At 52.7% G+C, this 24,556-nt stretch overlaps 9 protein-coding genes across 9 annotated transcripts; 6 read left to right on the top strand and 3 right to left on the bottom strand.

Moving 5' to 3' along the window:
* Positions 1–5: 5 nt before the first annotated feature.
* Positions 6–3,812, top strand: CKM354_000028900 (U2 snRNP complex subunit RSE1; the record flags this gene model as incomplete). Its single annotated transcript, XM_044795374.1, has 2 exons — positions 6–273; positions 409–3,812. 2 exons carry the CDS (start codon positions 6–8, stop codon positions 3,810–3,812), a joined length of 3,672 nt encoding a protein of 1,223 aa, XP_044651309.1.
* A 1,665-nt stretch (positions 3,813–5,477) lies between these two features.
* On the bottom strand, positions 5,478–7,265 carry CKM354_000029000 (uncharacterized protein; the record flags this gene model as incomplete). The annotated part of the gene is made up of 1 exon (XM_044795375.1): positions 5,478–7,265. One exon carries the CDS (start codon positions 7,263–7,265, stop codon positions 5,478–5,480), a length of 1,788 nt encoding a protein of 595 aa, XP_044651310.1.
* A 579-nt stretch (positions 7,266–7,844) lies between these two features.
* Positions 7,845–8,912, bottom strand: CKM354_000029100 (uncharacterized protein; the record flags this gene model as incomplete). Its single annotated transcript, XM_044795376.1, has 3 exons — positions 7,845–8,092; positions 8,152–8,621; positions 8,668–8,912. The coding sequence occupies 3 exons, from the start codon at positions 8,910–8,912 to the stop codon at positions 7,845–7,847; spliced, it is 963 nt and encodes a 320-aa protein (XP_044651311.1).
* Positions 8,913–11,379: 2,467 nt separating this feature from the next.
* On the top strand, positions 11,380–13,303 carry CKM354_000029200 (uncharacterized protein; the record flags this gene model as incomplete). The annotated part of the gene is made up of 2 exons (XM_044795377.1): positions 11,380–11,965; positions 12,015–13,303. The coding sequence occupies 2 exons, from the start codon at positions 11,380–11,382 to the stop codon at positions 13,301–13,303; spliced, it is 1,875 nt and encodes a 624-aa protein (XP_044651312.1).
* Positions 13,304–14,374: 1,071 nt separating this feature from the next.
* Positions 14,375–15,931, top strand: CKM354_000029300 (uncharacterized protein; the record flags this gene model as incomplete). The annotated part of the gene is made up of 2 exons (XM_044795378.1): positions 14,375–15,248; positions 15,300–15,931. The coding sequence occupies 2 exons, from the start codon at positions 14,375–14,377 to the stop codon at positions 15,929–15,931; spliced, it is 1,506 nt and encodes a 501-aa protein (XP_044651313.1).
* A 1,076-nt stretch (positions 15,932–17,007) lies between these two features.
* CKM354_000029400 (uncharacterized protein) lies at positions 17,008–18,605 on the bottom strand (the record flags this gene model as incomplete). The annotated part of the gene is made up of 3 exons (XM_044795379.1): positions 17,008–18,303; positions 18,353–18,379; positions 18,489–18,605. The coding sequence occupies 3 exons, from the start codon at positions 18,603–18,605 to the stop codon at positions 17,008–17,010; spliced, it is 1,440 nt and encodes a 479-aa protein (XP_044651314.1).
* Positions 18,606–19,290: 685 nt separating this feature from the next.
* CKM354_000029500 (ribosomal 40S subunit protein S5) lies at positions 19,291–20,128 on the top strand (the record flags this gene model as incomplete). Its single annotated transcript, XM_044795380.1, has 3 exons — positions 19,291–19,430; positions 19,534–19,717; positions 19,811–20,128. The coding sequence occupies 3 exons, from the start codon at positions 19,291–19,293 to the stop codon at positions 20,126–20,128; spliced, it is 642 nt and encodes a 213-aa protein (XP_044651315.1).
* A 774-nt stretch (positions 20,129–20,902) lies between these two features.
* Positions 20,903–21,496, top strand: CKM354_000029600 (uncharacterized protein; the record flags this gene model as incomplete). The annotated part of the gene is made up of 1 exon (XM_044795381.1): positions 20,903–21,496. One exon carries the CDS (start codon positions 20,903–20,905, stop codon positions 21,494–21,496), a length of 594 nt encoding a protein of 197 aa, XP_044651316.1.
* A 723-nt stretch (positions 21,497–22,219) lies between these two features.
* On the top strand, positions 22,220–24,043 carry CKM354_000029700 (uncharacterized protein; the record flags this gene model as incomplete). Its single annotated transcript, XM_044795382.1, has 1 exon — positions 22,220–24,043. The coding sequence occupies one exon, from the start codon at positions 22,220–22,222 to the stop codon at positions 24,041–24,043; it is 1,824 nt and encodes a 607-aa protein (XP_044651317.1).
* Positions 24,044–24,556: the final 513 nt, after the last annotated feature.

Genomic DNA, 24,556 nt, shown 5'->3' on the forward strand with positions numbered 1-24,556 from the left:
CCACCATGGCCAACGTCCAGCAGACTCAGGCGTTCTACGCGCTCACACTGGAAGCGCCTTCCGCGCCGACTGCCGCAGTGCTCTGCAATGTCATTCCGGGACTCAAAACTGGCGACCAGCAAATCTTCGAAGCGCGAGGCCAGCGCGTTTTACTGCACCGCATCACCGAGAGCGCCGACCGCACAGAACGCAAAATCACGACAGTATGCGATCAGGATGCCTTTGGGATCATTCGCGGCGTCGCCGCATTTCGTATCCCCGCAACTGCCACAGGTAAGCATCTTCAGATCCACAGACTAGAGTTCGCATAGTGATGGCTGTCAGTCACAGCACCTGGATGAGACCTAGCGCTGCGCGATCTGGCAAGCACCATCCCTTTGTAACGAGCGGAATGTTGACAGGAAGTAGACCAGCTTGTGATTTCCTCCGACTCTGGGCGAGTAGCGATGCTACAGTACGACCACGAAAAGAACCGCTTCAAGCGCCTCCACTTGGAAACATACGGTAAGTCAGGTGTGCGGCGGACCATTCCAGGTCAATATTTGGCGAGCGATCCTCGAGGGCGCTGTATCATGATGGCGAGTGTGGAGAAGAACAAAGTAGTCTACATGTTGAATCGACATGCCGACGGGGATATTCTGATATCGAGCCCACACGAGGCCAATCAGTGGGGCAGCTTGTGCTTTGCTCTGTGCGCTTTGGATACGGGTTGGGAACCTCCCATTTTCGCGACTCTTGAGGTCGAGTACACCGAAGCGGAGAGCGATCCCACGGGAGAGGCGTATCAGCGGAGAGAAAAGCAGTTGGTGTACTACACGGTGGATATGGGTCTGAACCACGTCGTCAAGACGTGGAGCGAGCCAGTCGACTACACGGCAAACATGCTTTTCGGAGTACCTGGAGGACAAGACGGCCCATCCGGTGTGCTCGTGTGTTGTGAAGACCGAATCTACTACAAGCACGACAAGGCAGCCAATCTTTCGATTGCGATTCCGCGAAGAGAAGGTGCAACCGAAGACAAGGAGCGGAAGCGACAAATTGTGGCGGGCTGCCTGCATCTAGCAAAGACGAGACATGAATTCTTCTTCTTCTTGCAGACCGAAGATGGCGACGTCTTCAAGCTCAACATCAACATGGCTACGGACGAGCAGGGACGACAAACAGCAGACCCTGAACAGATCGTGCTGAAGTACTACGACACATTCCCGGTGGCTAAGCAAATGCTGCTTCACAAAAAGGGGTTCCTGTACATTGCTGCCGAAGATGGAAACACTCAGCTATTCCACATCGATGACCTTGCGGACGATCCTGACTTCGAGCCACACAATACCTTCACCTCCGACGGCGTCTCGACGGATCCCAGCGAGCCCATTGAGCCAACATACTTCAAGCCACGCGAGCTCACGATGACACATCTGGCTGTTGATGTGCCAGGCTTGCATCCATTGATGAAGACCAGAGTGGACAATTTGACGCACGAAGATGCTCCTCAGATCTACGGAATTCAGGGCAAGGGCAACCGAAGTCAGTTCAAGACGATCAGGCACGGTCTAGATGTCGAGATTCTCATTAACAATAGCATGGGAAATGTGCCTTACGACAATATCTGGACCTTCAAACACCGAGCGACGGACGAGCACCATAGATATCTCTTGTTGAGCAGCAACTACGGCGATCTCACCATCGCGTGCTCGATTGGCGACTCCGTCGAGCAGATCGAGAACTCAAATTTCCACGAAAATCGAGCTACGGTGCACGCAGAACAAATGGGAGATGCTGTACTCGTGCAAGTGCATGCTAGAGGTATCCGATCCATATACCAGGATGGCAAGCTGAATGAGTGGCCCACTCCATCACATCGCACATGTGTCGTGGCTTCAGCGAATCAGTACCAGCTCTTGCTGGGTCTGAGTTCAGCAGAACTCTGTTTCTTCTTCATGGGTGAAGACGGCGTTCTCGTCCAACTGGATGAAATGCCCGAGATGAGCGGTAAAATCACAGCAATTTCAGTAGGGCAAACGCCAAAGGGACGACAACAATCGAAATATGCAGTGGTAGGCTGCGACGACTGTACCATTCGTGTCCTCAGTATCGAGCTCGATACTCCACTCGAGGCACGAAGTGTGCAGGCTCTGTCTGCGGTCCCTACCTCTCTCGAAATCGTGGAGATGCTTGATCCTGCTTCTGGCACTACCATCAATGTCGTCCACATCGGTCTGCAGTCCGGCCTATATCTTCGTGCAGTCATCGACGAGACAACTGGAGAACTTGGAGACGTCCGAACCAAATTCCTCGGCACGAAAGCCCCTCGCCTCTGTCCAGTGCAAGTCGAGGACGAAGATTGCGTGCTCGCATGCTCAAGCAGACCATGGCTCGGCTACAATCATCCCCAGTCACATCTCTACACGGTTACGCCGTTGATCGCAGAGCAAATGGAAGCCGCACGAGCCTTCATCAGTCCCGACCTGAGCGGGCTTTGCGCCATCCAGGGATCTTCACTCCTCATCTTCCAGCTACCATCAGTAGAGGGCAGACTTTCACACAGCTCAATACCACTGAACAACACGCCTCGTGGCATGACTCGGAATCCGTACTTTCCGATCTGGTATACAGTCCAGGCTGATGGCAACACGCTTTCCAAAGCCACTCGCGACCAGCTCCGCGGCAAAATCATCGATGACGATGAAGAAGCCACAGCGCTCGAGCGACATCTTGGGCTGCCACGCGGTACTTCGCATTGGGCATCCTGCATTCAAGCCATCGATCCACTCAACCGACAAGCGGTTGTGTCCACAATTGAGCTGGGCGAGAACGAGGCTGCTTTGTGCTGCACGTGTGTTGCCTTCGAGTCACGAAACTATGAGTTGTACTTAGCAGTCGGCACCGGACAGCACATGTCGCCAGGCACTGCACAGCAGGCTGCCGGTTACGTGCACATCTACAAGCTTGAGGAGGATGGCACAAAGATGACATTTGTGCACAAGACCAAGTTCGCACAGCCGATCTACGCCTTGCTTCCTTTCCACGGGCGACTGGCATTGGGCGTGGGCAATGAGCTGTTCATCTACGACATGGGTATGAAGGCTCTCTTGCGGAAAGCACGCGGCACAGCAACGCCCAACCAGATCGTCTCGTTGGAGGCGCACGGTAATCGCATCATCTGTGGTGATGTCAGCGAGAGCGTCACATACCTCGTCTATAAGCCCGGGTTCAACAGGCTAATCCCATTTGTGGACGATGTCATCCAGCGATGGACGACAGGCACAACGATGATTGACTACGAAACCGTTGCAGGAGGCGACAAGTTTGGCAATCTGTGGGTTGTGCGGTGTCCGGAACAACCCAGTCAAGAGGCCGACGAGGAAGGTGCCGGTGGTTTCATCATGAACGAGCGAAGCTACCTGAATGGTGCACCATACCGACTCGATCTGCGTGCACACTACTACTGCCAAGACATCCCCATGAGCTTGCAGCGTACCGCACTTGTGGCCGGAGGTCAAGAAGTGTTGTTCTGGTCTGGTCTGCAAGGTACACTCGGCATGCTTGTGCCATTCGTCACTCGCGAGGATGTCGAATTCTTCACTTCCCTTGAGCAGCAACTGCGTGCCGAGGATCCTCCTCTGGCAGGACGAGACCATCTCATGTATCGATCATACTACGTCCCTGTCAAGGGCGTCATTGATGGAGACCTCTGCGAGCGTTTCATGGCGCTCAGCTATGACAGCAAGCAAAAGGTCGCGGCAGAAGTGGATCGCAGTGTGAAGGAGATTGAGAAGAAGGTACAGGAGATGCGGACGAGAGTGGCGTTTTAAATGGCTGCTGTCGCTCAGCATTGCTTTGAGATTGCTGGAATAAGCAGGATGATGGTCCTTTTGAAGCGACCTTGTCAAAAGCCTCGCTGGTTGTAACATACACGAAACTCAAAAAGATCGAGAAGGCACGACCGAAATGATACCAGCTGAGCGTATTCAGTTGAATAAGAAAAAGCATCTTGACACTTCTTCAACCACTCCAGCCATTCCCTGTTCTATTCCTGTGCGCTCAGGTACTCTTCCCTTCACTACTGATATCTGATAGTGATTGCGGCTCGACTATTCCCGCATCACTTTCGTCTTCACACTCTTCGCTGAGTGTTTCGCGATTTTTTCCTTTTCGCTTCCTTGCTCTCAACACTTGCTTGGTGGGCAGTGATCTCGTTCTTCGCGATTAGCGAGGGAGTCTGCTGCTCTAATTCCAAAGTCCTCAAGTTCTGAAAGAATTCGCAGAATCTACACGGCCCTGTTACTGCATATTTTTGCGATACTGCGGGATGGCTTTGCGTGGGTTGATGGCTGTGTACTTGCGGACTTTGTCCCTGTCGTTCTGCATCACTATGCGGAAATCTAGCTTCATTATCGGCTTCAATTTGTGGTTGTCGCATTATCCTCGTTATTGTTAGCACTTCGTCTTCGTCATGGCCATGCCCTGTTGCGTGTTGGTTTCTTGCATTTACTCTCCTCCTACATGTCTTCCTCTTCCTCTTCCTCTTGCTTGTGTCGTTTCTTTTCACAAGTTTCAGCGTCAAGACCAAACTCTGCTTCTCCTCGTTCAACTCCTCGTCCCATAGATTTCCTTTTCAAATCCAAGCTCTCAGCTCACATACACCATGATCGTACATCGAAGTTCTTCGATAGTTATGTGAAAGATTGGCAGGGCAAGGAGTGTAATGTATGTTCTCCCAAATGTTCTCGTGGCGAGCGACGGCTTGGTTGAGCTGTTGAAGTTTGGTCAAATTTCTCGGGTGAGTGGAAACGGATTTGGACATTGCTTGGACGATGTTTGATTAGGGGAGGCAGAAGCGTTTGGACGGTGGGAAAGGGAAGGATAGGAGCAGTCAAGAGAGGGGTTTTTTGGGTTGCCATGCCGAAGATGAAGCTCGACTATTCGAGATCTGGAAAACTCAAACATTCACTGCAAGATGGGGCGGCATTGTTTGCTGGTGTCAATGTACAGGAAATCTCACGCAGCTGCGGTAGATCAGTGGTTCGAAGAAGAAGAGCGATCATTTTCATGACATGGTGAGAAGATTGGGAAAATGGATTCAAGAAAAGTCATTAATGCTTGCTGTCTCCATCTATCATGATATCTGTGTCGATATTACCGTGCCTCAATCTCATGCCAAATTCCAGAAAAAAGTAGTGATGTTTGACCCAGTCTTAGGATTTTAGCTCTTGGTATGCAAATGTTGTCCCCGAGCTTGAAGTGAGGAGGAGTGTGTTGTGATATGTTGCTTTGTCGTTCTGGTTTATGACGCGTCGTAGTGGTTTCGATCGTGCCACGCCGGATGTGGTTGATGAGAAAAAGCAGGAGAATGAAGCTCCTGACTAGAGTCCGAATGGTACTGCTGGTGATGTAGCCAAAAGAGGTATTGCCTCAAAGTACCATCTCCAACCTGCTATGCTTTTGATTTGCTCGGGATCCAGATGGCACCTCAAGATCTAGTCATCTCCGGTCAGGTCCTCAACGTCAGACTCGTCAGAGGCGGCAGCGTCTGGCTCGTTCGGTGCAGTTGGATGGTCTTGCATTTCGGGCCGTGCTGCCTCAGCTTGACCCTCGCCTCCAGGCGGATCTTCATGTGGTTGCGGCTGATCAGCTTCGCGCTCCACTTGCTGTGCTGCCTCAAGTTGGCCGCCGCCGACAGTCGGATCTTGATTCTGTACCTGCTGCTCAGCGTCATGCTCCGCTTGCTGTGCTGTCTCGGGTTGGCTGCTGTCAACAGTGGTCTCTTGATTCTGTGGCTGCTGCTCAGCTTCGCGTTCAATGTCCGGCGCTGCTTCAGCTTGATCGATGTCAACAGACAAATCGTGGTTCTCTGCATGTTGCACTTCTTGGCGCTTGAGTCTCTCCCGTACTTGTCGCATCAGTTTCTCGTGCTCTTCGGAAGCTTTCACTGCACGGGCCATTGCATCATCATCATTCATGCCCCCATTGTTGCGATCAACATTGCTCATCACTGAGCCTTCACGCTGAGAACGGGCGGTGGGAGATTGCACATGGCTGTTGGGCCTGTTTCGGTGCCCAGAGCTACTCCTGGAGGCTGACTCCTGAGTGTTGAAAAGAGCGCCATATCCAGTGAGTCCGTTGCTGAGATCAGGAATAGGAGTGGCTGTGGCTCCTGTTCGGCGAGAAGGAGGTCTACTGCCATGACCGGATTGGCTCATTGTACCGTGTCGACTCACGAACAGAGGGCCTGTAGTGCTGCCCGCGCGGCTGTTAGCCCGACTCGCAGGAGGCTCTGGGGTTGAAGGGTCGAAGATGTTGTTTTGATCATCGTAATCGTATTCTACCCCTGTGGCAGTTGGATGGAATTGCGGCATCCAAGATCGGTTGTTTGAGTGCTCACTCAATGCGATGCTAGATTCCTCCACGCCGTCCATCACATAATCGCGGCCAGTGTTGGCGAAATAATCGCCTCCCGCTGGGAGACCTCCCGATGCTAGATGCTGGTCGCCATCCTGATCATCACGGCCCACGGCATCCTTGCCCTTCTTTGCCCTAGGTTTCAGCTTGGCACGCTTTCTTGCTGGCCCATTCGACTCGTTTCCACCGCTTCTGTGCCCAGGAGTATCTCCTCCGAGAGGGGGTGGTGGCATGTCAGCATCGACGCCACGGGGGCGCTTTTGTGTAGCTCGCACAGGTCTCTCATCCTCTTCTTCTTCGTACCCAGAATCTTCGCCAGCTGAGCTATCTGAATTGATATCGGCGTCGTCCATAGGAATGTCAGACTCCCTGGCCATCTGCGTACGATTCACTCTCCTCCTCCGGCGCTCGCGTAGCTTTCCCTGCTTGTATACCTTAGCGGCATCAAACCAGATTTGCCACTTGCGATAGTCCGGCTGGTCCATTTCTTCCTCGAGCTCGGCGACCGCGTCAGGATCATTCTCGCTCAGGTACTTCCAAGCGTCGCCGAGAAATTGCATTTGCTTTTTGTATTTGTCTCTCTTGTCTCTTGCGTCGTAATAGGCAGGATCATAGTACGGCAACCAATGAATCTCGCTGGGCATGGGTTCACGAGACGCCCTGCCGCGAGTCGCAACCTTGAAGAAGTTGGGAGCGACTGTACCGTCGTCGTCTTGCTTGATCGCTCCGCCATCATCGAAGCGTGGCATGAACCAGACTGGTACAAAGTCTTGAAGACGGTGGCCGACACAGAGCTTGCGACGCGTGAAGTTGATTGCGGTGCAGGTCTGATAGCCAGGGGGCAATCCCCTCTGGCGTTGGGCCATGGCGATGACTGTGTTGTCGAATATGTGATGTGGCGTCCACGACGCAATCTGGGAGTGTGGTATTGGTAAGTTGGAAGAAGAATACCAATGCTCGAAGAGGCTGGTATCGGTGTGTTGAGGAAGCTTGTGAAGCTGGAAGAAATGTGGCGGGACAGGAGTGGTCTGGTTTTGTGCTCTCCGTCTGCGAAACAACTGAAGCCACATGCTTGTGCAATATCGATTTGCATGTGCTTCAGCCTTCCAAGAATGCAACTGAGGGCTCCCATCAGCTGCTCGCGATAGCTTCGTACAGTCCTGGAGTTGAAGTGAGGGAACTTGAGTGAATGAGATGCGTTGCTGGCAGCGTGGGACTGTGGACCAGTAGAATCAGAGCTGTTATTCTGAGCGCCACTTGACATGTGAGGAATCGACCTGCTAGCCAACTTGTGCGACGGCAAGTTGTCGGCAGCTTGTGTGTCCATGGTCACACATCACTGCCCGTTTCTGCAGAAGAGTCGGCCAGCTGGTATCGCAGTATCCAAAGCCGAGAAGATCCAAGTAATATCCAGACAGCTTTTCCAGAACTCCTCACTTGCAACCTCACGCATCCGATCTCTTCTCAGAAAGCCCAAAATCCTCTTCAAACTTTCTCCTGATCTCTGTCGCATTCTGCCATTCCTTTTGCCAGCCGTAGTCAGGCCATCCAGTAGGCAATGTCGAATACGCCGGCATCGTGAAAACCCCTTTGCACTGCCCAAACACATCACAAGGCACTCCGCAAATACCGTAGAGCTTACAATAGCATTCTTCAGGATCCGGACAGTGAACTGCTTCTTGGCCAAAGATGACTACGAACACATCAGCCAAACAGGATTGTATGGGGCAACAAGCGCAACGTCAGACTTACTATGCCACATATACTCCAGAATCCTGCCACTCAGATTGTCATTCAAAGGGGTTTCCAGCAACCAATCTCGGATGCGCTCATAATCTGCTTTCGGCCTTTCTTGAATTTTCGCAGCAGTCACCGCAAACTGCGCGCAACAAGGTGCTCCAACGATCTCTGGAACAGTAGTATCTGGGAAAATCTGCTGGAAAGCAGCCTTATAGAACGATCCCGCGCGGGCACTGTTGGATTCCGGATCAGACTCCGGAGGCGGCGCTTCAGCTTCAATCCAGGGATGAATCTCACTCGGGCAACCTAACGACCATACGCAACGAAGGTTCGTGTAGCCTCGTGCCTCGACGTGGGAAACGTTCAGCCGAGATAGGACAGAGAGCCCATCGTATAGAGGATCGTCGTTGTGCCATTGGTAGCGCTTCGAATGGGAGAAGATGGCCACAGTTGGCAATTCTTCGTAGTGGTCGATGATGTAGCTGCGAACGATTAGCTCTGAACTGCATTGGACGTGCCTGCACGCACCTCAGGTATACCATTCCCTCTCGACCTTTGTTGATGGGCACCTTTAGTGCCTCTTGGGGGTCATCAGTAACGTATATCGCTCTCGGCCAGTCTGCAAATGCATCGAGCCAGGTAGTATTGTCATCTTTTTGGCTTGCAACTACAACCTCTACTGCTTTCTTCAATGGCTTTGCCGTATCGACCAATGGAGTTCCTTGTGTTGGAATCGTCCAGGGCTCGGATGATGTCGCATAGCGATCAGTCATCACTGTCATGAGTAAAGCAGCGGCAGAGAAGCAGGTAATGATGGCCCAAATTGTGCGAAGGAGCCCATTAGCGCTCCCAAACAGAGCTGGTGAAGACTGCATAACGCATACACAGCAGAACTTGTCGAGGACTCCATGAATTCGTGCTGATGGACCAAGACTTTCTTCAAAAGTGACACTCGCATTATGTGATCGCGTTCCGGCATCCATGTTATGTCTTGGGCTGACTTTCCTCTCAGAGTAAAGTGCAGTAGGCGTGACCAGGTCTCTCGTTCGCAGCTGCTGATCGGATTCCGCTATTGCGGCGGCTATCAGGCCTTCGCGGGGAAACTATCGCTGTGAAATTAAGGTCCGATGCTCTACCGATGAGTGCTGAACATGGGATTTGGCGGTAATACGAGTCGTCAGATTTTGGCTATTGGCGGTCGTTGCTGATTATGCTGGGCAGACTAGACTGATGCTTGTCCTTGTAGCACATCTGCTTGATGACTGAGGCTTGGCTCCTGCAATGGACAACTAGATCTCAAGTAAGTGTCCAATGTTGAATCGCTGCTTTGCGCTGTCAAGAGGCAGCGCGAAACGGTCGATTGAAATACGAGAGAATGTTTGTTTGATCGTGAAGAGGCGAGGGTTTAGCAAGCTCTGTAATCCACGTCGATACTGTAAACCTGTTCAACGGTAGCTCGTCAACGAACGCTTCATATAGCCAGACGGTGACGATATCGGTGCAATGCATTAGTTGACGTGTGACGGCGCTTAGATGCTCTTCGCTGAGCGCGCGGTTCATCTCCAGCTGAATATTCTGGAGTCGCTAATTATTGCGGAGCGTTGCTGTGCCCCTTGAAGACATATTCGATGACGACCACCTACCCACCGCGCTAATGATCATGTGCTGTTGCATCGCTGTGGCTTCATTGGAGCTCCGTTATTGAGCGTTCAGGTATCGCGCTTCGGTCCACGTATCTTTGAGCCTGCTGCAATGCTCTGGCGGCAGGTAACCAGCTTGTGGATATATTCGCTGCCGCACAACCTACCCTTAGTCACTCGGATAACCTCGGCAGGTACTGCTGGTGTGTTATAGACCTTTTCAACAGGCGGAAACTCAGCTCCATCGCCGTTGTCAGAGGAGAAATGTAGACCAAATGCCCCAGCATGATAACTGGCTCTTCTGCTTCCGCGGCCTCGGCTCGAGCACGCGCACGATTGTAACGCTGTGCCGGCGACGAGCCCAGTAATCGAGAAGGCTGTAGCTACTGGATTGGATGGTCCAACTCAGTCGCCATGACTGGAAGTGGTGGTCGCCGCGACTGAACGGAGAAGCGAAGGTGGGGTGCGCGCTGCGTGCCGCGTCCACGTCCACGATAACAGAAGTAGCGTGGCTACTGTGCCGGCGGACGCCCACGTAGCCGAGCAGACCGAGAAGCACTGAATGTTGTGCACCGGCGGGCGAGGGGCTGTAAGCATTGAACACGCCTGCGGAGTATTCGAGGAAGACATGGGCGGAGAAATGCTTAGCGACTGGGCGGGCCTGACGATGCGCGGCGGCGGCGGAGTGTGGAGGTTGTCGGCAGGTTTAGCATCATCGCTGAAGTAAGCTGCACCACGAGGCGATACAGAAATGTAGGCAGCAAGCCTACGACATCTCAGTGCGCGTAGAACAATAATATCGATGTCGCAGTTGCGAAGCACATCTGCCTCTCTGTCGATCATCACCACGCGGCAACTGCCTCCACCCGCCTGGCGATCCTTCCCGCCAAACTCAAAAACCCTCCCTACAGAAGCAGCACAAAAGAACACCAACGTTCCCCATCCCGTGGTCCACCTGAAATAGCCTCATCCTCACCAACCAAAAACAACACCAGAGAAAACTCTCCATGCCAGAAACATCACAGTCGCAGGCCAGCAGTGGACCAACCCAACGCTGACGCTAATGGCAGTACCCTCTAGCAAGAGACCGTCAAAGTCACATACCTTGATTCAGTGAATTGAAGAGGGCATGACCCTGCTATACTGCCCTAAATTCCATGCTTGCCAACTGTCAATTTTCACACAGACTTTGGCGCTATGCTTCAGAATAGTTTAGAACGGAGTGTGTTGGTTGATGACTGACGGACGGAGGCTTCGGAGCGTGTTCGCGTTCTCTCGTGCGGTACCTGTTTTGGGATGGTGGACGAGCGGTGCGTTACGTGAGATTCTTTGGTGATGTGCCGAAGGGCGTTGGTACATACTGTACAACGTACTGTACATCAAGTGCTATGGGTTGGGCATGCGATGCGATGTGAAATGTGATTGTGCTTGGCCGTACATTGGAGATGGAGGAGTCCGAACGTCGAGGATGCAAAATGCCTTGCATCAACGACATTCCGCAATCTAAATGCGCAAACACGAATATCTAGGTAAGAAGTGACACGATGCAGACCGGTTCACAAGCTGCGATGAACAGGTTGAGCGAGACACGACAGCAAACATGATCGACTACAGCGGAGCAGTCGCTCAGGCTCTGCGTATCCTGCTCGACGACCCTGTCTTCAGGACTGGATCTGACAACTGGGATGCCTTCCTCACTCTTGCACTTTACTCACTCCTCTTAGCCAGCGGTTGGAAAGTCGCCGGTACCTTCATCCACTTCTATCGTCAAGCTCGGCGCGGGCGTGGACAACGTCGCTGGGGAGTGATTCACGGACTGCTCGCTTTCTCGATCGCCAGCTTCATCATCGTCAACCTTCTTCGCTGGGAGTATCGTCGTCTGAAGCTTGTGGAGTTGGCAGTAACACAAGCATGGCACGATGCAAAGGATACGTTTCGGGAGAAAGGCATATTGGATTCCCTTCCGGTAGACGAGACATCCTGGAGATATCGCATTTACAAGTCGACTTATGGACAACTGCCGGACTCTCTTGTCGACAGTATAACCTGGATATCGCCAGACTGGAAATCCAATGCGTCAGTCTTCGACTACTTCAAGCTGCTAATCGACGAAGGCCGAAGGAGCTACTGGACTCGGCAGTGGTATATGGGCTTTTTGGCCTGGTCGCTGTACGCTTCTGCCAAATGTAAGAATGCCGCGCCTGATGCATGTATACGGTAAGCTGACAATTTCAGGTGCTGGTCTTGACCTTGGCGCCAGCTTTGCTGCGTCCTGCATCTTGCTAGCGTACCACTTCAGCTTGGCTGCTGTTCAGGCCCTTTTCATGGCGCTCATCCTACTGGTACCTCCAAGCAGAGGGGAAACAAAGCCAAGACGCTTTGTGAAACCAGTCTGGATCGTAGCAGTCGCTGTCCTCCAGTCGACAACCCTCGTGGCCTTGCCGTGGACACTCACGAAGCTGGAAAATTCTGGATCCTCCACTCGGGAAGCATGGCAGAGCACATTCGCACTCGGCCGAAATTTGCTATTAGTTGTCTCCTTGGTGTCGCCAGTGGTTCTCAATTTTGATCTGGCTCTGGAGATGCATCCTCTTTCAGAAGACCACGTCGAGACCAAACGTCGGGCGAGAGTGGTCGGGTGGTCCTGGGCTATTGTTGGTATTTTATCCTTGCTGCTACATCTCCACTCCTGGTGGCAGTGCTTTCAAGAGGCGAGTCCAGGCAAATTGTGGCGGTGGACTCACTTAGCTTTGTTGCAGCCATGGCACGATGCGCAATACAACGTGTTCAAAGATTCGACATTCCGCGTCTTTGGTATACTAGGCGACCATCCTTGGATCAACGCATTGGGCTGGGATGTCATTTTCTCCACGGCTGGGGTGTGTATGCTCTCGGTGATGTGTGATACCAATGCGCGGAGCATGTTGCAGTGCAGTCTCATGCCCTGGCTGGATGATGCTCTCGTGGTGGCAGAGCATGTAGCTGAGGTTGTACAACATGCTGCAGACGAAGGATTTACGAAAGGCATGGAAGTCGTGAATCAAGCTCAGGCTTCTATGACATCTGGACTTGTCACTGCTACACGGAGAGGACTTGACAAGGCCCAGCAGCTAGCCAGTGAATCGAATCTCGACATTGCTGAGAGTATCGAAGGCAAGATCCGTCGCGTGAAGGATCTAGTCGATGCTCAGGGGAGGACTATCAACGACGACGGGGAAACGCTTCGAAAGTCTCGGGTCCAGCGTGGAAATGACCGAAGAATAACTCGAAGCTTTGGAGCTGAGGCCGACGCTGGCCTGAGCCCGAGACGTAATTTGCGGTCCACTTCAGCACGTTCGTCGTCGAGGACTCGCGCACGCTCTTCTTCGAGGAAAGGATCTAAAAGACAGACACGACGAGCGACTTCGCTCATGCCTGATGAGGCAAGCGGAATTGCAGAGCAAGGAGGTCTGGCGTATGCCCTTTTCCTCGTAGGTGGCTTAGGGCTCGCCAGCGCCGGCTCGTTCGGTGCCGACCTCATGTAGGAAGAACGTCAGCTATGCTTCGAAGTTAGACTCAGTTCCAGGTGATAAATGTTCTCCCGGCATGCTCCTCGCGCTGCCGGCTGTCAGCTGTCTGCGACTGTGTGAGTTCACATCATTATCGCGTTGCGAACAATGTCAATTAATTTAGTGCCTCATCGCGAGTGATGATGATGATGATGTTCAGGGAGGTATGGGGTCGTGCAATGACAAGCCCTGCCTAGGCCAACGCCATGGAGAGCTCAAGCTCCAGCAGTGGCAGAGCACATTCCAAGACTTTGCGACTTCTGTTGCAGTGTGGCTTGAGCCATTCGGGCCACACGGCATGGTGGAAGCTCCGCGGCCGGTGGTCGAGCTGTTGATGGCAGTCATAACCTAGGCGGGCGGAATTGGTGCGAAAGTTGACGCTGGCCATGCCTCTGAAGGACATCGGGTCCAGTGGTCCCACCCGTGCCGACGTCAGATTCTGACGATGATGTCGGTGTTCGAGACGTCTGAGAGGGAGCAGCTGAAACTGCGGCTGCCCGCGTCACAGGACTGCCCAAACGGGCTGGTTTGTGAGAATTTGAAGTGTTCAGCGCTGCCACGACAGGGCTCGCAGTGGGGGTTGTTGGCGTGCAGTGCGACAAGAAAAATGCGCATTGGCTGACGCTGCCATGTGCTCTTGACGAGCGCGAAATAGCAGCCGTTTGGTGAGACGGCGGCGCCTTCCCGGGCGGGAGCTGGCCTGCAATTGGCCGTCGTCACGGAGGATCGGCACTCCTCAGCACTCTCCGGCACGCCAGGCCGCATACGAAGGGGCGCAGCAAGTCGCAGAACAGGAGCCTTGCCCACCCAACAAACACCCTCTGTCTGTCCTCTCACCACTCTCACATACCACCAACCCGCTGAAACACCCTCGAAACCACCATCGCAATCATCCAGTCGCTCGTTACGACCCATTCGACCCACCGTCTGCGCCTGCCCGCCGCTCAAAACCTCGCGGCTCCCCGATTAGTGTGACGCGCGTCTCGGTCGCCCGCTGATAAGGCACCACAACAAGCATTACCTGAGGCCACGGAAGCACCATCTGCCATGACGAGCAGGCCTCAATTGAAGACCGAACAACTCGACATGGACAGCTTCTTCGACTTCAGCGGCACAAACGGCGCTTCGCCGACCACTGCCTCGACGTCGCGCGCCGATGTCATGTCGCCGTTCGACAAGGAGGAACAGCAGCAATTCAATGGACCCAGTCACGACTATGGCCAGTTCAAGCAGCAAGTCGGCCTCCCTGTAGGCAGCCTGGCGAACATGCCGCAACCTGGCATGTTCGATGGCTTCAACTCAGGCATCGACACCGACTTCAACTCCGGCTTTGGCTGGAACTCCGGCCTCGACATGGACTCCGAGATGACAATGGACTTCAACTCACAGCAATCCATGTTCTACCCGACCGACTCACCATCCGCAAACTTTGTTGATCCAAACAGCATTGGAGGGCAGGAGCCAGCGAGCAATGTTGGCCGTTTGTGGCCCGGCATGCACTCGCAGCAAGCGCAACAGGCCGCCATGCAGAAAGCTGCCCAGGCTCAAGCTCTCCAGCAGAGACAGATGAAACTGCAAGCGCAGCAGGCCCAATACCGCCAAGCTGCCAATCCTGCACAGCCCAGCCAAGGCTCTTCGCAACATGGCAAGCGCGCTTCTCATGTCACCGAGCCTCACGTGGAGGAGTCTATTTCCCGACTTCTCAACCAAATGCGTCAGAACAACAATGCTGGCAGCTCCGAGGACGGTGGCTCGCCTTCTGATGTGCTTCCCCACATTGCCCGCATGAAGAAGGATGAGGAGGAGATGGACGAGGATGAGCGTCTTCTCGCATCCGATGAAGGCAAGAAGCTTTCGAGTAAGGAGCGCCGACAGCTGAGGAACAAAGTGTCCGCTCGTGCATTCCGCTCACGCAGAAAGGGTAAGACTTCCAGATGCTCGACAATCAGTACACCCACTAACATTTTCACAGAATACATTGGTCAACTCGAAGGCGAAGTTGCCATGAAGACTCAGGAGAGCAACACTCTCCGTCAAGAAAACCAGGCTTTGATGCAGGAGAACGAGCGCTATCGCGGCCTCATCGAGACTCTGCTCCGTCACCCTGCTTTCACACCATTCATCAACGACATCAGCAATGACCCGTCGTCCTTGATTAACTCACAAATCAAGTCACGAGCACAGCAACAGCAGCAGGCTCAGCAACAACCACCTGTCCCCACTTCTCAGCCCAATCAGGCACCTCAACCACAACCACAGCCCCAGCAGGATATGAAGCCGGACTTTCTGAACTTCGACGCATCGCAACTTCAGATCCCACAGCCTCAACCCGAGCAGCAGCAGGTCAACCTCGCTGCTATTCCCGAGGAGAACTTCAGCAAGCTGAACATCAATGGCTACCGTCAGCCAGTCAACTTCAACTTCAACCAGGTCAATGCCTATCCAGTCACAAGTCTGCCTAGGCGTGACCCGATTGAATTACTCGCCACGTCACCAACTTTCTTCTCTTGCTCTGCCTCCGCCTCTGCCTCTTCGACCTCTGACTCTGGACTTGCTGTACTACTCGCCAAACTTGACAATGCGGCGAACAGTATAGCTATCTAGTGGAGGACAATAGCTCCCTCACTACCTTGGACTCTTGGTCAATTTGACGGCACCTGTGCCCTCACTCGATACCCATCACAAAATACTTGTGACACCAGCAGGACTTTACTGAAAAGTACCTCTTTTACTTGGCTTGCGGGCCTTGACTTTCATCGGCGTGTTTGCATGGAATGGAATGGAAGCGTTCATGTTTCAATTGCCTTTTACTATGTGTGAGATAGAAAGATGAAATGCCATTTGCTCTATATGAGACCCCAACCAGGTCTACCTCTCTTGCCTTTTTCTGCTTCTCAGCCGCGTTGTGACTCTAACTTCAAAGCCAGCTGGCTGAGACCCCACTGTCATTTGCGTACACAGCATCATGTCCAAAGATGCGTTTGCTTGCTGACTCTGACCGCTCCCTGCAAGGCAACCCGTTGCTTTGGTCCAACGCTCCGACGCCCGGCGATTTGAGTTGATGGTACGGCGTGCTTCACCGTACAAGTGCGGCTACGGATACGGCCAATCCGCTGTTCAGGTCAGGCACAACAGGGAATGTCAGCAATACGTGCTCGTACTCCTTGTTCCAGCTTAGTATTATGTCAAGGTGCGCGGCTTCGGCTCTCCGCGTCCCAGGTTTCTTGGAGTCTTCTTGGCTTTGAATTTCTGTTTCTCCTTTCGCGTGATCCTTGGAAATGTAAGATGGAGGTACGTACGAGAAAGGTGGAATACTGTGGCGTTGTGTTGGAGGTATGACTTGGAGCCGAAAGAGCCGAGCGGGAAGGAGAGGGTTGCGATTCTCCGTACGGAGCTTGCGTTTGTGCATCGTGAAGGGCTGCTACGTGAGCATGCGGTCTACTGCCTGTAAATCTCACGCAAGATTCATTTTGCTGCAGGTGGTTGAGCAGGACCTCTAAAGGTGAGATGTCATTGAAACGTTTTGTCTAACTAGACCTTGACAGGTAGAAATTACAGAGTAACTACACACATCTTCCCTCACACTCACATCTTGAAATATCCCAACGCGCACAAATCCGAGATGGCTGCCCAATCCACATAGCAGGTTCCAATCACGATGGATGCACCGATAAGCATAATCACTCCATTCTACAAAGCAATTTCTTATACCACCACCTGAACAACCACACCCGGAGATACCTCCAAAATGTCCAAAATCGAGTGTGCAGATAGCGACTTCCAAATGCGACTGAATCCACGCGAACGACTTCATTAGTCGCCAGGACTGTCCGTTGCCATTTGGCGATTTTCTCCGCATCGACAAATGGCGAAACATGGCCTTTCTTGCTTGAAACTGGTGCAGGATCATCTACTTTGCCGATAGCTTCTGCTAGACCCTTTGCCGCAAACGCAGCGAGGTTCGCTCCTTGGCCATTGTTTGGTTGAGCTTGAGTGAGAGCGTCGCCGATGAGAAAGACTTTGTTGTCAAGATACGCTGCTTTGGGCGCGCACATAGATGTAACTTTGGTGACGAAAGGGGTTTCGATCAGGCAGACGAGTTCGTAAAGTTTTGTTGGGAGGACATTTTTGGCGATTTCGACTTGGGCTTTCCAGATGTCGGGACGTAATTTGCCTTTTGGGACTGTACTGCGGTGGCGGTGGCCCGTAGTATCGGTTAAGATGTCATCTGCGCTGGAATGGGTAGGCCAAGTATACCAGACGAAGTTGATGTGGCTGAAGCCTGGCTCGAGAGATCCGTCATCGCCTGGAATGGTGTAGGTGATGGCGTAGGTGTATGTGCCTGCCCAGACGAGAGCGCGATTCTCGAACGTGGCGCGGGTGTCAGGGGGCAGATCGCCAGTTCTTACTGTGCCGCGCCAGAGAACGTAGCCAGGTTCTTCGCGTGCAAGATTGGGATTGAGTTGCCGTCGGATGCTGCTGTTCGCGCCATCGGCTGCGATGATTATATCGCTATAATAGCGCTGCGACTTTCCCGTAGCGATGTCCTCGACAACAGTCGCCATGCGGTTCCCCTCTGGTTCGACGTTGAGAACTTTCTTGCCTACTTCGTAGATTGCGGTGCCTTTGGTCACGATCATTTCTGCATCTTTGACATAACTGCTTTTAAGTCCATCGAACTTGGCTCGCAGCTGATAGTAGGCACAATCCCAGCTTGTGACACGAGTCGGCTTCGGGATGAAGGCTTTGACATTGAGGTTCTGGTCCAGCACTTCGAAGCCCTTGTGCAGTATTCCTAGAACGTTTCCGTCGATTCCGAGCTCATCCTCGAAGAAAGTCCTGACGTGCAATGCCAGGCCGACTCCAGCTGCTGTGCCTTCTCGTACGGAAGTGGTTGATTGCTCCAAAATGGTAACATTGTGTCCGTTTTTCTTGAGCAGGAAGCCGATCATAAGGCTGGCGATGCTTCCTCCAATCTGATGTGCCGTCAGCTTCCGCTGCTCGCGTTCCAGCCTGATGCCTCACAATCACGACGTTGAGCGGACCACGGCGCTCCGCCAAGGACGATGTGGCTGCCGATTTTTCTGCCATCCTCGCTGATAATGTCGTGTCCAGAGAGCTATCTGATGAAGTGAAGTCTTGATGGGAAAGCGCTCCATACCACATCCTTCCGATGATCGACTGTCATGGGCCCCTTGCCAACATTGTAGCTCGGTCCTTGCCACGAGCGCCTTTGCACAAACTCGGCAGTTGCATGATCTTGCAAGGCAAGAGACATGCAAGAACGATTGGAGGTCCATCAGATATGCCATTAGAGATGTCTGCATGAGACAATAACAGTTGGTGCAATGGCAAATCTGCTGTTGCAGAGTCTCAGCAGATCTCACCGCTGTGGCGCACGTAGTGACATCCATATCGCTGCAGCAGCGACACCAGCTCCCAGTACCACCGTATCAGCGTTTCGCTGTTATTACTGTGCTTCTTGCCATGAAGCGACAACACTATGCATTAATGCATGAGGGTGCGACGATGGTCAATATTCTTTCACCATGCGACGGGCGGAATATACACTTCGAACTCGCTGAGCCTGAGCGTCGTGCGAGGCTTGAGAAAGCCCATTGTTACGCCGCGGACTCTTTCTCGATGATTGCAGGATGACTGTGACGTCCTGGCAAAGTCTGAATGCGTGGACGTGAGTGTGACTTGACGGAGTTGGGAGTTGCCGGTCACGTGCAGTTCCAGTTTGTGCGGCTTGGCGCGAACACTCAATTCGACAAGACCACACTTCCGATTACTGCTACTGTTCACCCGACGAGAAGGCATCCAACACCCAGCGCACTCTCTGCCGGTGAGCACACAGCGCAATCCACGACACGACAGCGACCACTCATACTAATACGACAGTCTCGCAGACGTTCCTTCTCGCAGCATCACGCCCCCCGGAGCAGTCGAATACCGCAAAGATGTCTGACGGCGAGGTTGAGGTCGAGCAGTCGCCAAACTACAACGTCCTCCCCAAGGATGTTGTCGAGAACATCGGGCAGACCAAGCTCTTCAACAAGTGGAGCTACGAGGATGTCGAGATCCGCGACATCTCCCTCACGTACGTCGGACAAACACCTCCGCACACGCACACGCCATGCGAAATGGGTGATGCGATGGGGCAATGGGCAATAGCAGAAGGGAAGCTGACAGGGACATCACAGCGATTACATTCAAATCAGACAGCCAGTCTACATCTCCCACTCGGCTGGCCGATACGCTGTGAAGCGCTTCCGCAAGGCACAATGCCCCATCATTGAGCGTCTCACCAACTCGCTCATGATGAACGGCCGCAACAACGGAAAGAAGCTCATGGCTGTGCGCATCGTTGCTCACGCTTTCGAAATCGTACGTCATATCACACATGCGAACATGCGGTGCATCGCGCACGGAGTTCACGAAATACCTCCGAGAACGGAATCACTAACGGGTTACATCTAGATCCACATCATGACCGACCAGAACCCAATCCAGATCGCCGTTGACGCTATCGTCAACTGCGGCCCTCGCGAAGACTCGACCCGTATTGGAAGCGCTGGTACCGTCCGTCGTCAAGCCGTCGATGTGTCTCCTCTCCGCCGTGTCAACCAGGCCATCGCTCTTCTCACCATCGGTGCCCGCGAGGCTGCTTTCCGCAACATCAAGTCCATCGCCGAGTGCTTGGCGGAAGAGCTCATCAACGCTGCCAAGGGTAGCAGCAACAGCTACGCCATCAAGAAGAAGGACGAGTTGGAGCGTGTGGCCAAGTCCAACCGATAGATGGAGAGTATTGGAATGTACCGTCTTACGATATCGACCTGGTCTGTGGTTTTGCATCGGAGGTGTTTGGGTGGCCTGCTAGACATGACTTGGCTCTGCGGTGCTCGCTGGCTACGGTCTGGCGCAGGTGGATGGACGCAGTGAACAGAAATGGTAGTCGCTGCTGTTCCCTTTTTCGCACAGATGTGAAGCGAATGGAGCCGTAGACTTCAATCAAAACCTCGAAAGCGACTACCTTGACTTGATGTTACGGGAAATGCACATGATTGCCCACAGATGAAGGAATAATGTGACAAAGCGCTGTATGAGTTACCACAAAAGAGATGGCATGCACCACAGTTGTTACTACTGACACTACTCCGGCATGAATTGATCAGTGCTCATGCTCTAGGAATATCCCAGATGCCATTCGCCTCCGAACACGAAAGCTAGAACTATTCCATCCCCGAAACCACACTCTTGTGCACATGACAAGACTCATCTCCAGTCTCATCACGCAGCTCGTCTTCCAGAAATTGCCAATGACAGCTAACCTTCATACTGAAGTTTAAGTTATGGCTCATGTCGCACATTAAGCTTCACCGCACAATTACCTCCAACCCAGTCCCAAAACAGAGAATTTGATGAAGTCAATCAAACAACCAGACATGTGCAATTATCGCCATGTCCTGCTGCTTTCTCGCTACATTGTTGACAATCTTTCTCTCATATTGCCTGGCCGTGCACCAGATTACCACTCATCACTGCCATCACGACCCCCCAAATTGAGCGATCATGCAGGACAACGATGTACCGTATCTCGCTACCCGGGTGAAGTCGACTGCGAACCAGGCTCAGCCGACGACGCAAGCTGAGCAGACATCTCAGGCTCAGCAGACGGCAGCTACTTCGAATCAACAACAGCAACAGCAGACACTTGTCGATGCTGCTGCAGTGACAACACCACAACCTGCTGCTTCATCACCGCAATCTACACAAGCAGAAGCAACAGCGAGCTGGTCGTCAACACAGACATATGACGACGGCAAATGGACCAGCTCTGGTTCCACGGCCTCAGCCACTGAGCCATCATATACGATAACATCGACCGGCACGGGGTTCGTCCTCGGGACATCGACTTCGAGTGACTTCTTGACAACGTTCACGACGAGCACCATGTCGGATAAATCACATACGAAAACGATGACTTCTTCAACGATCGGTGCTACGAATACAGATGATCCTATGGCTCAAGCGGGTCAGAACACAAACACGCGGGCGGGACAAATAGCAGGAATCGTTTCAGGATCGGTTGCTGCTGCGATGCTTGTTGGATTGGTCGTGATGTATTCAATATTCAAGAGGAGGAAGCGACATCCATTGGCTTGAGGATATTGTTCAAGTGTGAAGAGGACACTCTATGCTCGGCTGGTTCCGAGTATTGTTTGTTGGCCCCCACTTTGAGTTGGGATATTTGATCTACGCGGGCAGCTAAGACAGCATCTTGCGAGACGCTCCTAGGTCTCGATTACAGTTTGTTGTAAAATCAGCATGAGCGAAATGGAAGCATTGCAAAGGAAAGATGTTAGAGGATCAAAAACAGACATCAACAGAAAAATATAGATACCACCGTGCAAGTAGGAACTGTGTGTAGTGTATGTGTTACCGGATCGAGCCGCTCCTGTTTCTCTTGTTCTGAATGCTCAGTTACGGCAGCCATTTCCGACCACGCGAGAAGTCTGCTGATCGCTGGCAAGTGAACATGTTCGTCTAGGCTGATCGACTGATGTCTGTGGCGTCCAAGGCGCTGAAATGGGTTGCAGGACTTGTATTCATTGCCGGGTCAGGTCTTCGCAGATCACGAGGCTGTGCAAACAGTACCGCTCCCACTAGGTCATGGCGCATGGAAGAAAAGTGCAGATTCGAAGTGTAGAGAACAAGAATTGCGGAGCTTGGCTGGAAGCGAAGTTGCTGCAGCTCGCCTTCACCGAATTCAACGTCATCGAACAGGGTCCTGATGTTCCTGCATAGCCCCAGTGCAACTCGACTTTCTTTAAGCCGCTGGAACATGTCGTGCTGACACTGTACTGGACCGCTGTACTACAGTATAGCATGGACCTTCTTCGCCAGATCGTGGCCAGTCCGCGTGCGCGACACGACGAAGCAGGGCTGGATCTGTGCTATGTCACCGACAACATCATTGCAACTTCCGGGCCCTCGGGCACATATCCGCAACTCGCATACCGCAACCCACTCAAGGATCTTGTCAAGTTCCTCGACTCCAAGCACAAGGAGAACTGGTCGATTTGGGAGTTTCGAGCAGAGGGTACAGGCTATCCCGATGAGGAGGTCTATGGCAGAATCCGGCATTACCCATGGCCCGATCACCACCCGCCGCCCTTCGCGCTCGTGCCGCTGATTATGGGGAGCATGAAGCAGTGGCTCAAAGACAAGGAGAAGGAGGGCAGAGTTGCTGTCGTGCATTGCAAGGCTGGAAAGGGTCGCAGTGGCACCATCTCCTGCTCATACCTGATCAGTGAGGAGGGATGGGCTCGAGAAGATGCCATGAAGAGATTTACCGATCGACGGATGCGCCCTGGCTTTGGAAATGGAATCAGTATTCCCAGTCAGATCAGAACGCTTATGTATGTGGAGCGATGGACGAAGGGAGGGAAGAAGCCGTATGTGGACCGACCAACCGAGATTGTCGAGCTGCATGTTTGGGGCTTGAGGGATGGCGTCAAAATCGGCATCGAAGGATACGTGGACGAAGGCAAGGTTATCAAGTGCTTTCATACCTTCCACAAGGATGAGCGAAAGACGATACGTGGGGAGATCAGAAAGGACACTGGATTTGCAGATGTCGCTATGGAACTCATGGGCAAGAAGAAGGCCGAGACTGCTGCGGACGCTGGCAAACAAATCAAACAGGCAGAAAAGGCCGAAGAGGTTGTTGAGGAGAGGAAACCAGATGACGATGACCGAAGCGGCGGAGATGTGGTCTTCGTTCCGAAGGAGAGGATTGTCCTGCCCAGCTCTGATGTCAACGTGGACTTTGAAAGACGGAACAAGAGCAAGTATGGTGGATTCACAATGGTCACATCTGTTGCTCATGTCTGGTTCAACACTTTCTTCGAAGGCAACGGACCTGAACAAGATGGCAAGCCTGATGACAGTGGCGCGTTCACCATCGACTTCGACGCCATGGACGGTATCAAAGGTTCCTCACGAAAAGGAACAAAGTGCTTTGATAAAATCCAAGTTGTCTGGAAGGCAGTCGACCTGGAGAATAAGCCTGCTGTGACAGTGACAGAGCCATCAGGATCAACAGAAAGCATTCCTCAAGCTAGGCCTGCGGACTGGAAGGGCGGAAATGATAAACACTCAAATGACATTGAGAAGAAGCTAGGCTTGCGAGAAGCAGACTCGGCAAGTGCAGACATCAGCCGCGCTAGCAGTATGAAGACGGATCCAAACAGCGACAAGGATGATGTCAAAGACGAGCGCGACACAGTTCAAAGTGTTGGACCTGACGGCAAGGCCTTGCAAGAAACTACTGCAGCCGACGTTAGCCAGAGCAAAGGTCTTTCGAAGAACTCAAGCACTTCTTCAGCTCATAGCAGCGCGAACAACATGCCTGCAACCTCTTCAACGAACACAAGAAGCGTACCCACCCAAGACAGCGTCCGACACGAAATCGCCTCGTCCGCTACAACGGATGGCACATCCGATAAAAAGCCTCTGTGGGTCGACCAACGGCCTCAAGGCAACGAAACAGGCCAGAGTAGTTCCCCGACAGTAGCGTCGGGCGAGCAAAAGCACATCTCCACAGTAGACCTTCCTGGCGGAGTGCCTGAAGAACAGCTGGGGAAACATCATGAACATGGCCCAAGACATTTGTCTCTGAATAAGAACACCAAGCCGAGCAGCTCGTGAGTTGGGACTAGGTGGCTGTACATATAGCAGCAGCATCACGTTACTGGAGGAGAATTTTGCTTTTAGCGCGGCGTTGAGGGAAAGACTACTTGATGGGTGACGATGAGGAAGGCATGAAGTGATGATACCAGTCAGTGTGTGAGCGTGGGATTCATGATAGAGCAGAAAATAGAAACAGATGCAGATTCAGTCAAGAAAACAGGAGTTTAAGCTCATTTGATTCTCATCAACTGGGCGGATCACTTTTAGCTCGCTTGGAGCAAGATTAGAATGGTTTGTCCTGCACTGAATATAATTCACTAAGAGAAAAAGGGACTGACCGTCATGTCAAAAGGTAAGATGCGTCCGTTTGTCTATCCACTGTCTGTATGTGTTATTGTAATTGTTGTTGCTTTCATCGTCATCAGAAAGAGGACCACAATCCCTAAGCCGCGAAAGTTGCATCGCGAGCAAACGCTACCACGACCTCATGCCTCCGCTGCCAGGAGTGCGAATCCTCTCATCTCGTCATCT

Source organism: Cercospora kikuchii (genome assembly GCF_019650295.1).
Source record: "Cercospora kikuchii DNA, contig_00001, whole genome shotgun sequence".
NCBI lineage: Eukaryota > Fungi > Ascomycota > Dothideomycetes > Mycosphaerellales > Mycosphaerellaceae > Cercospora > Cercospora kikuchii.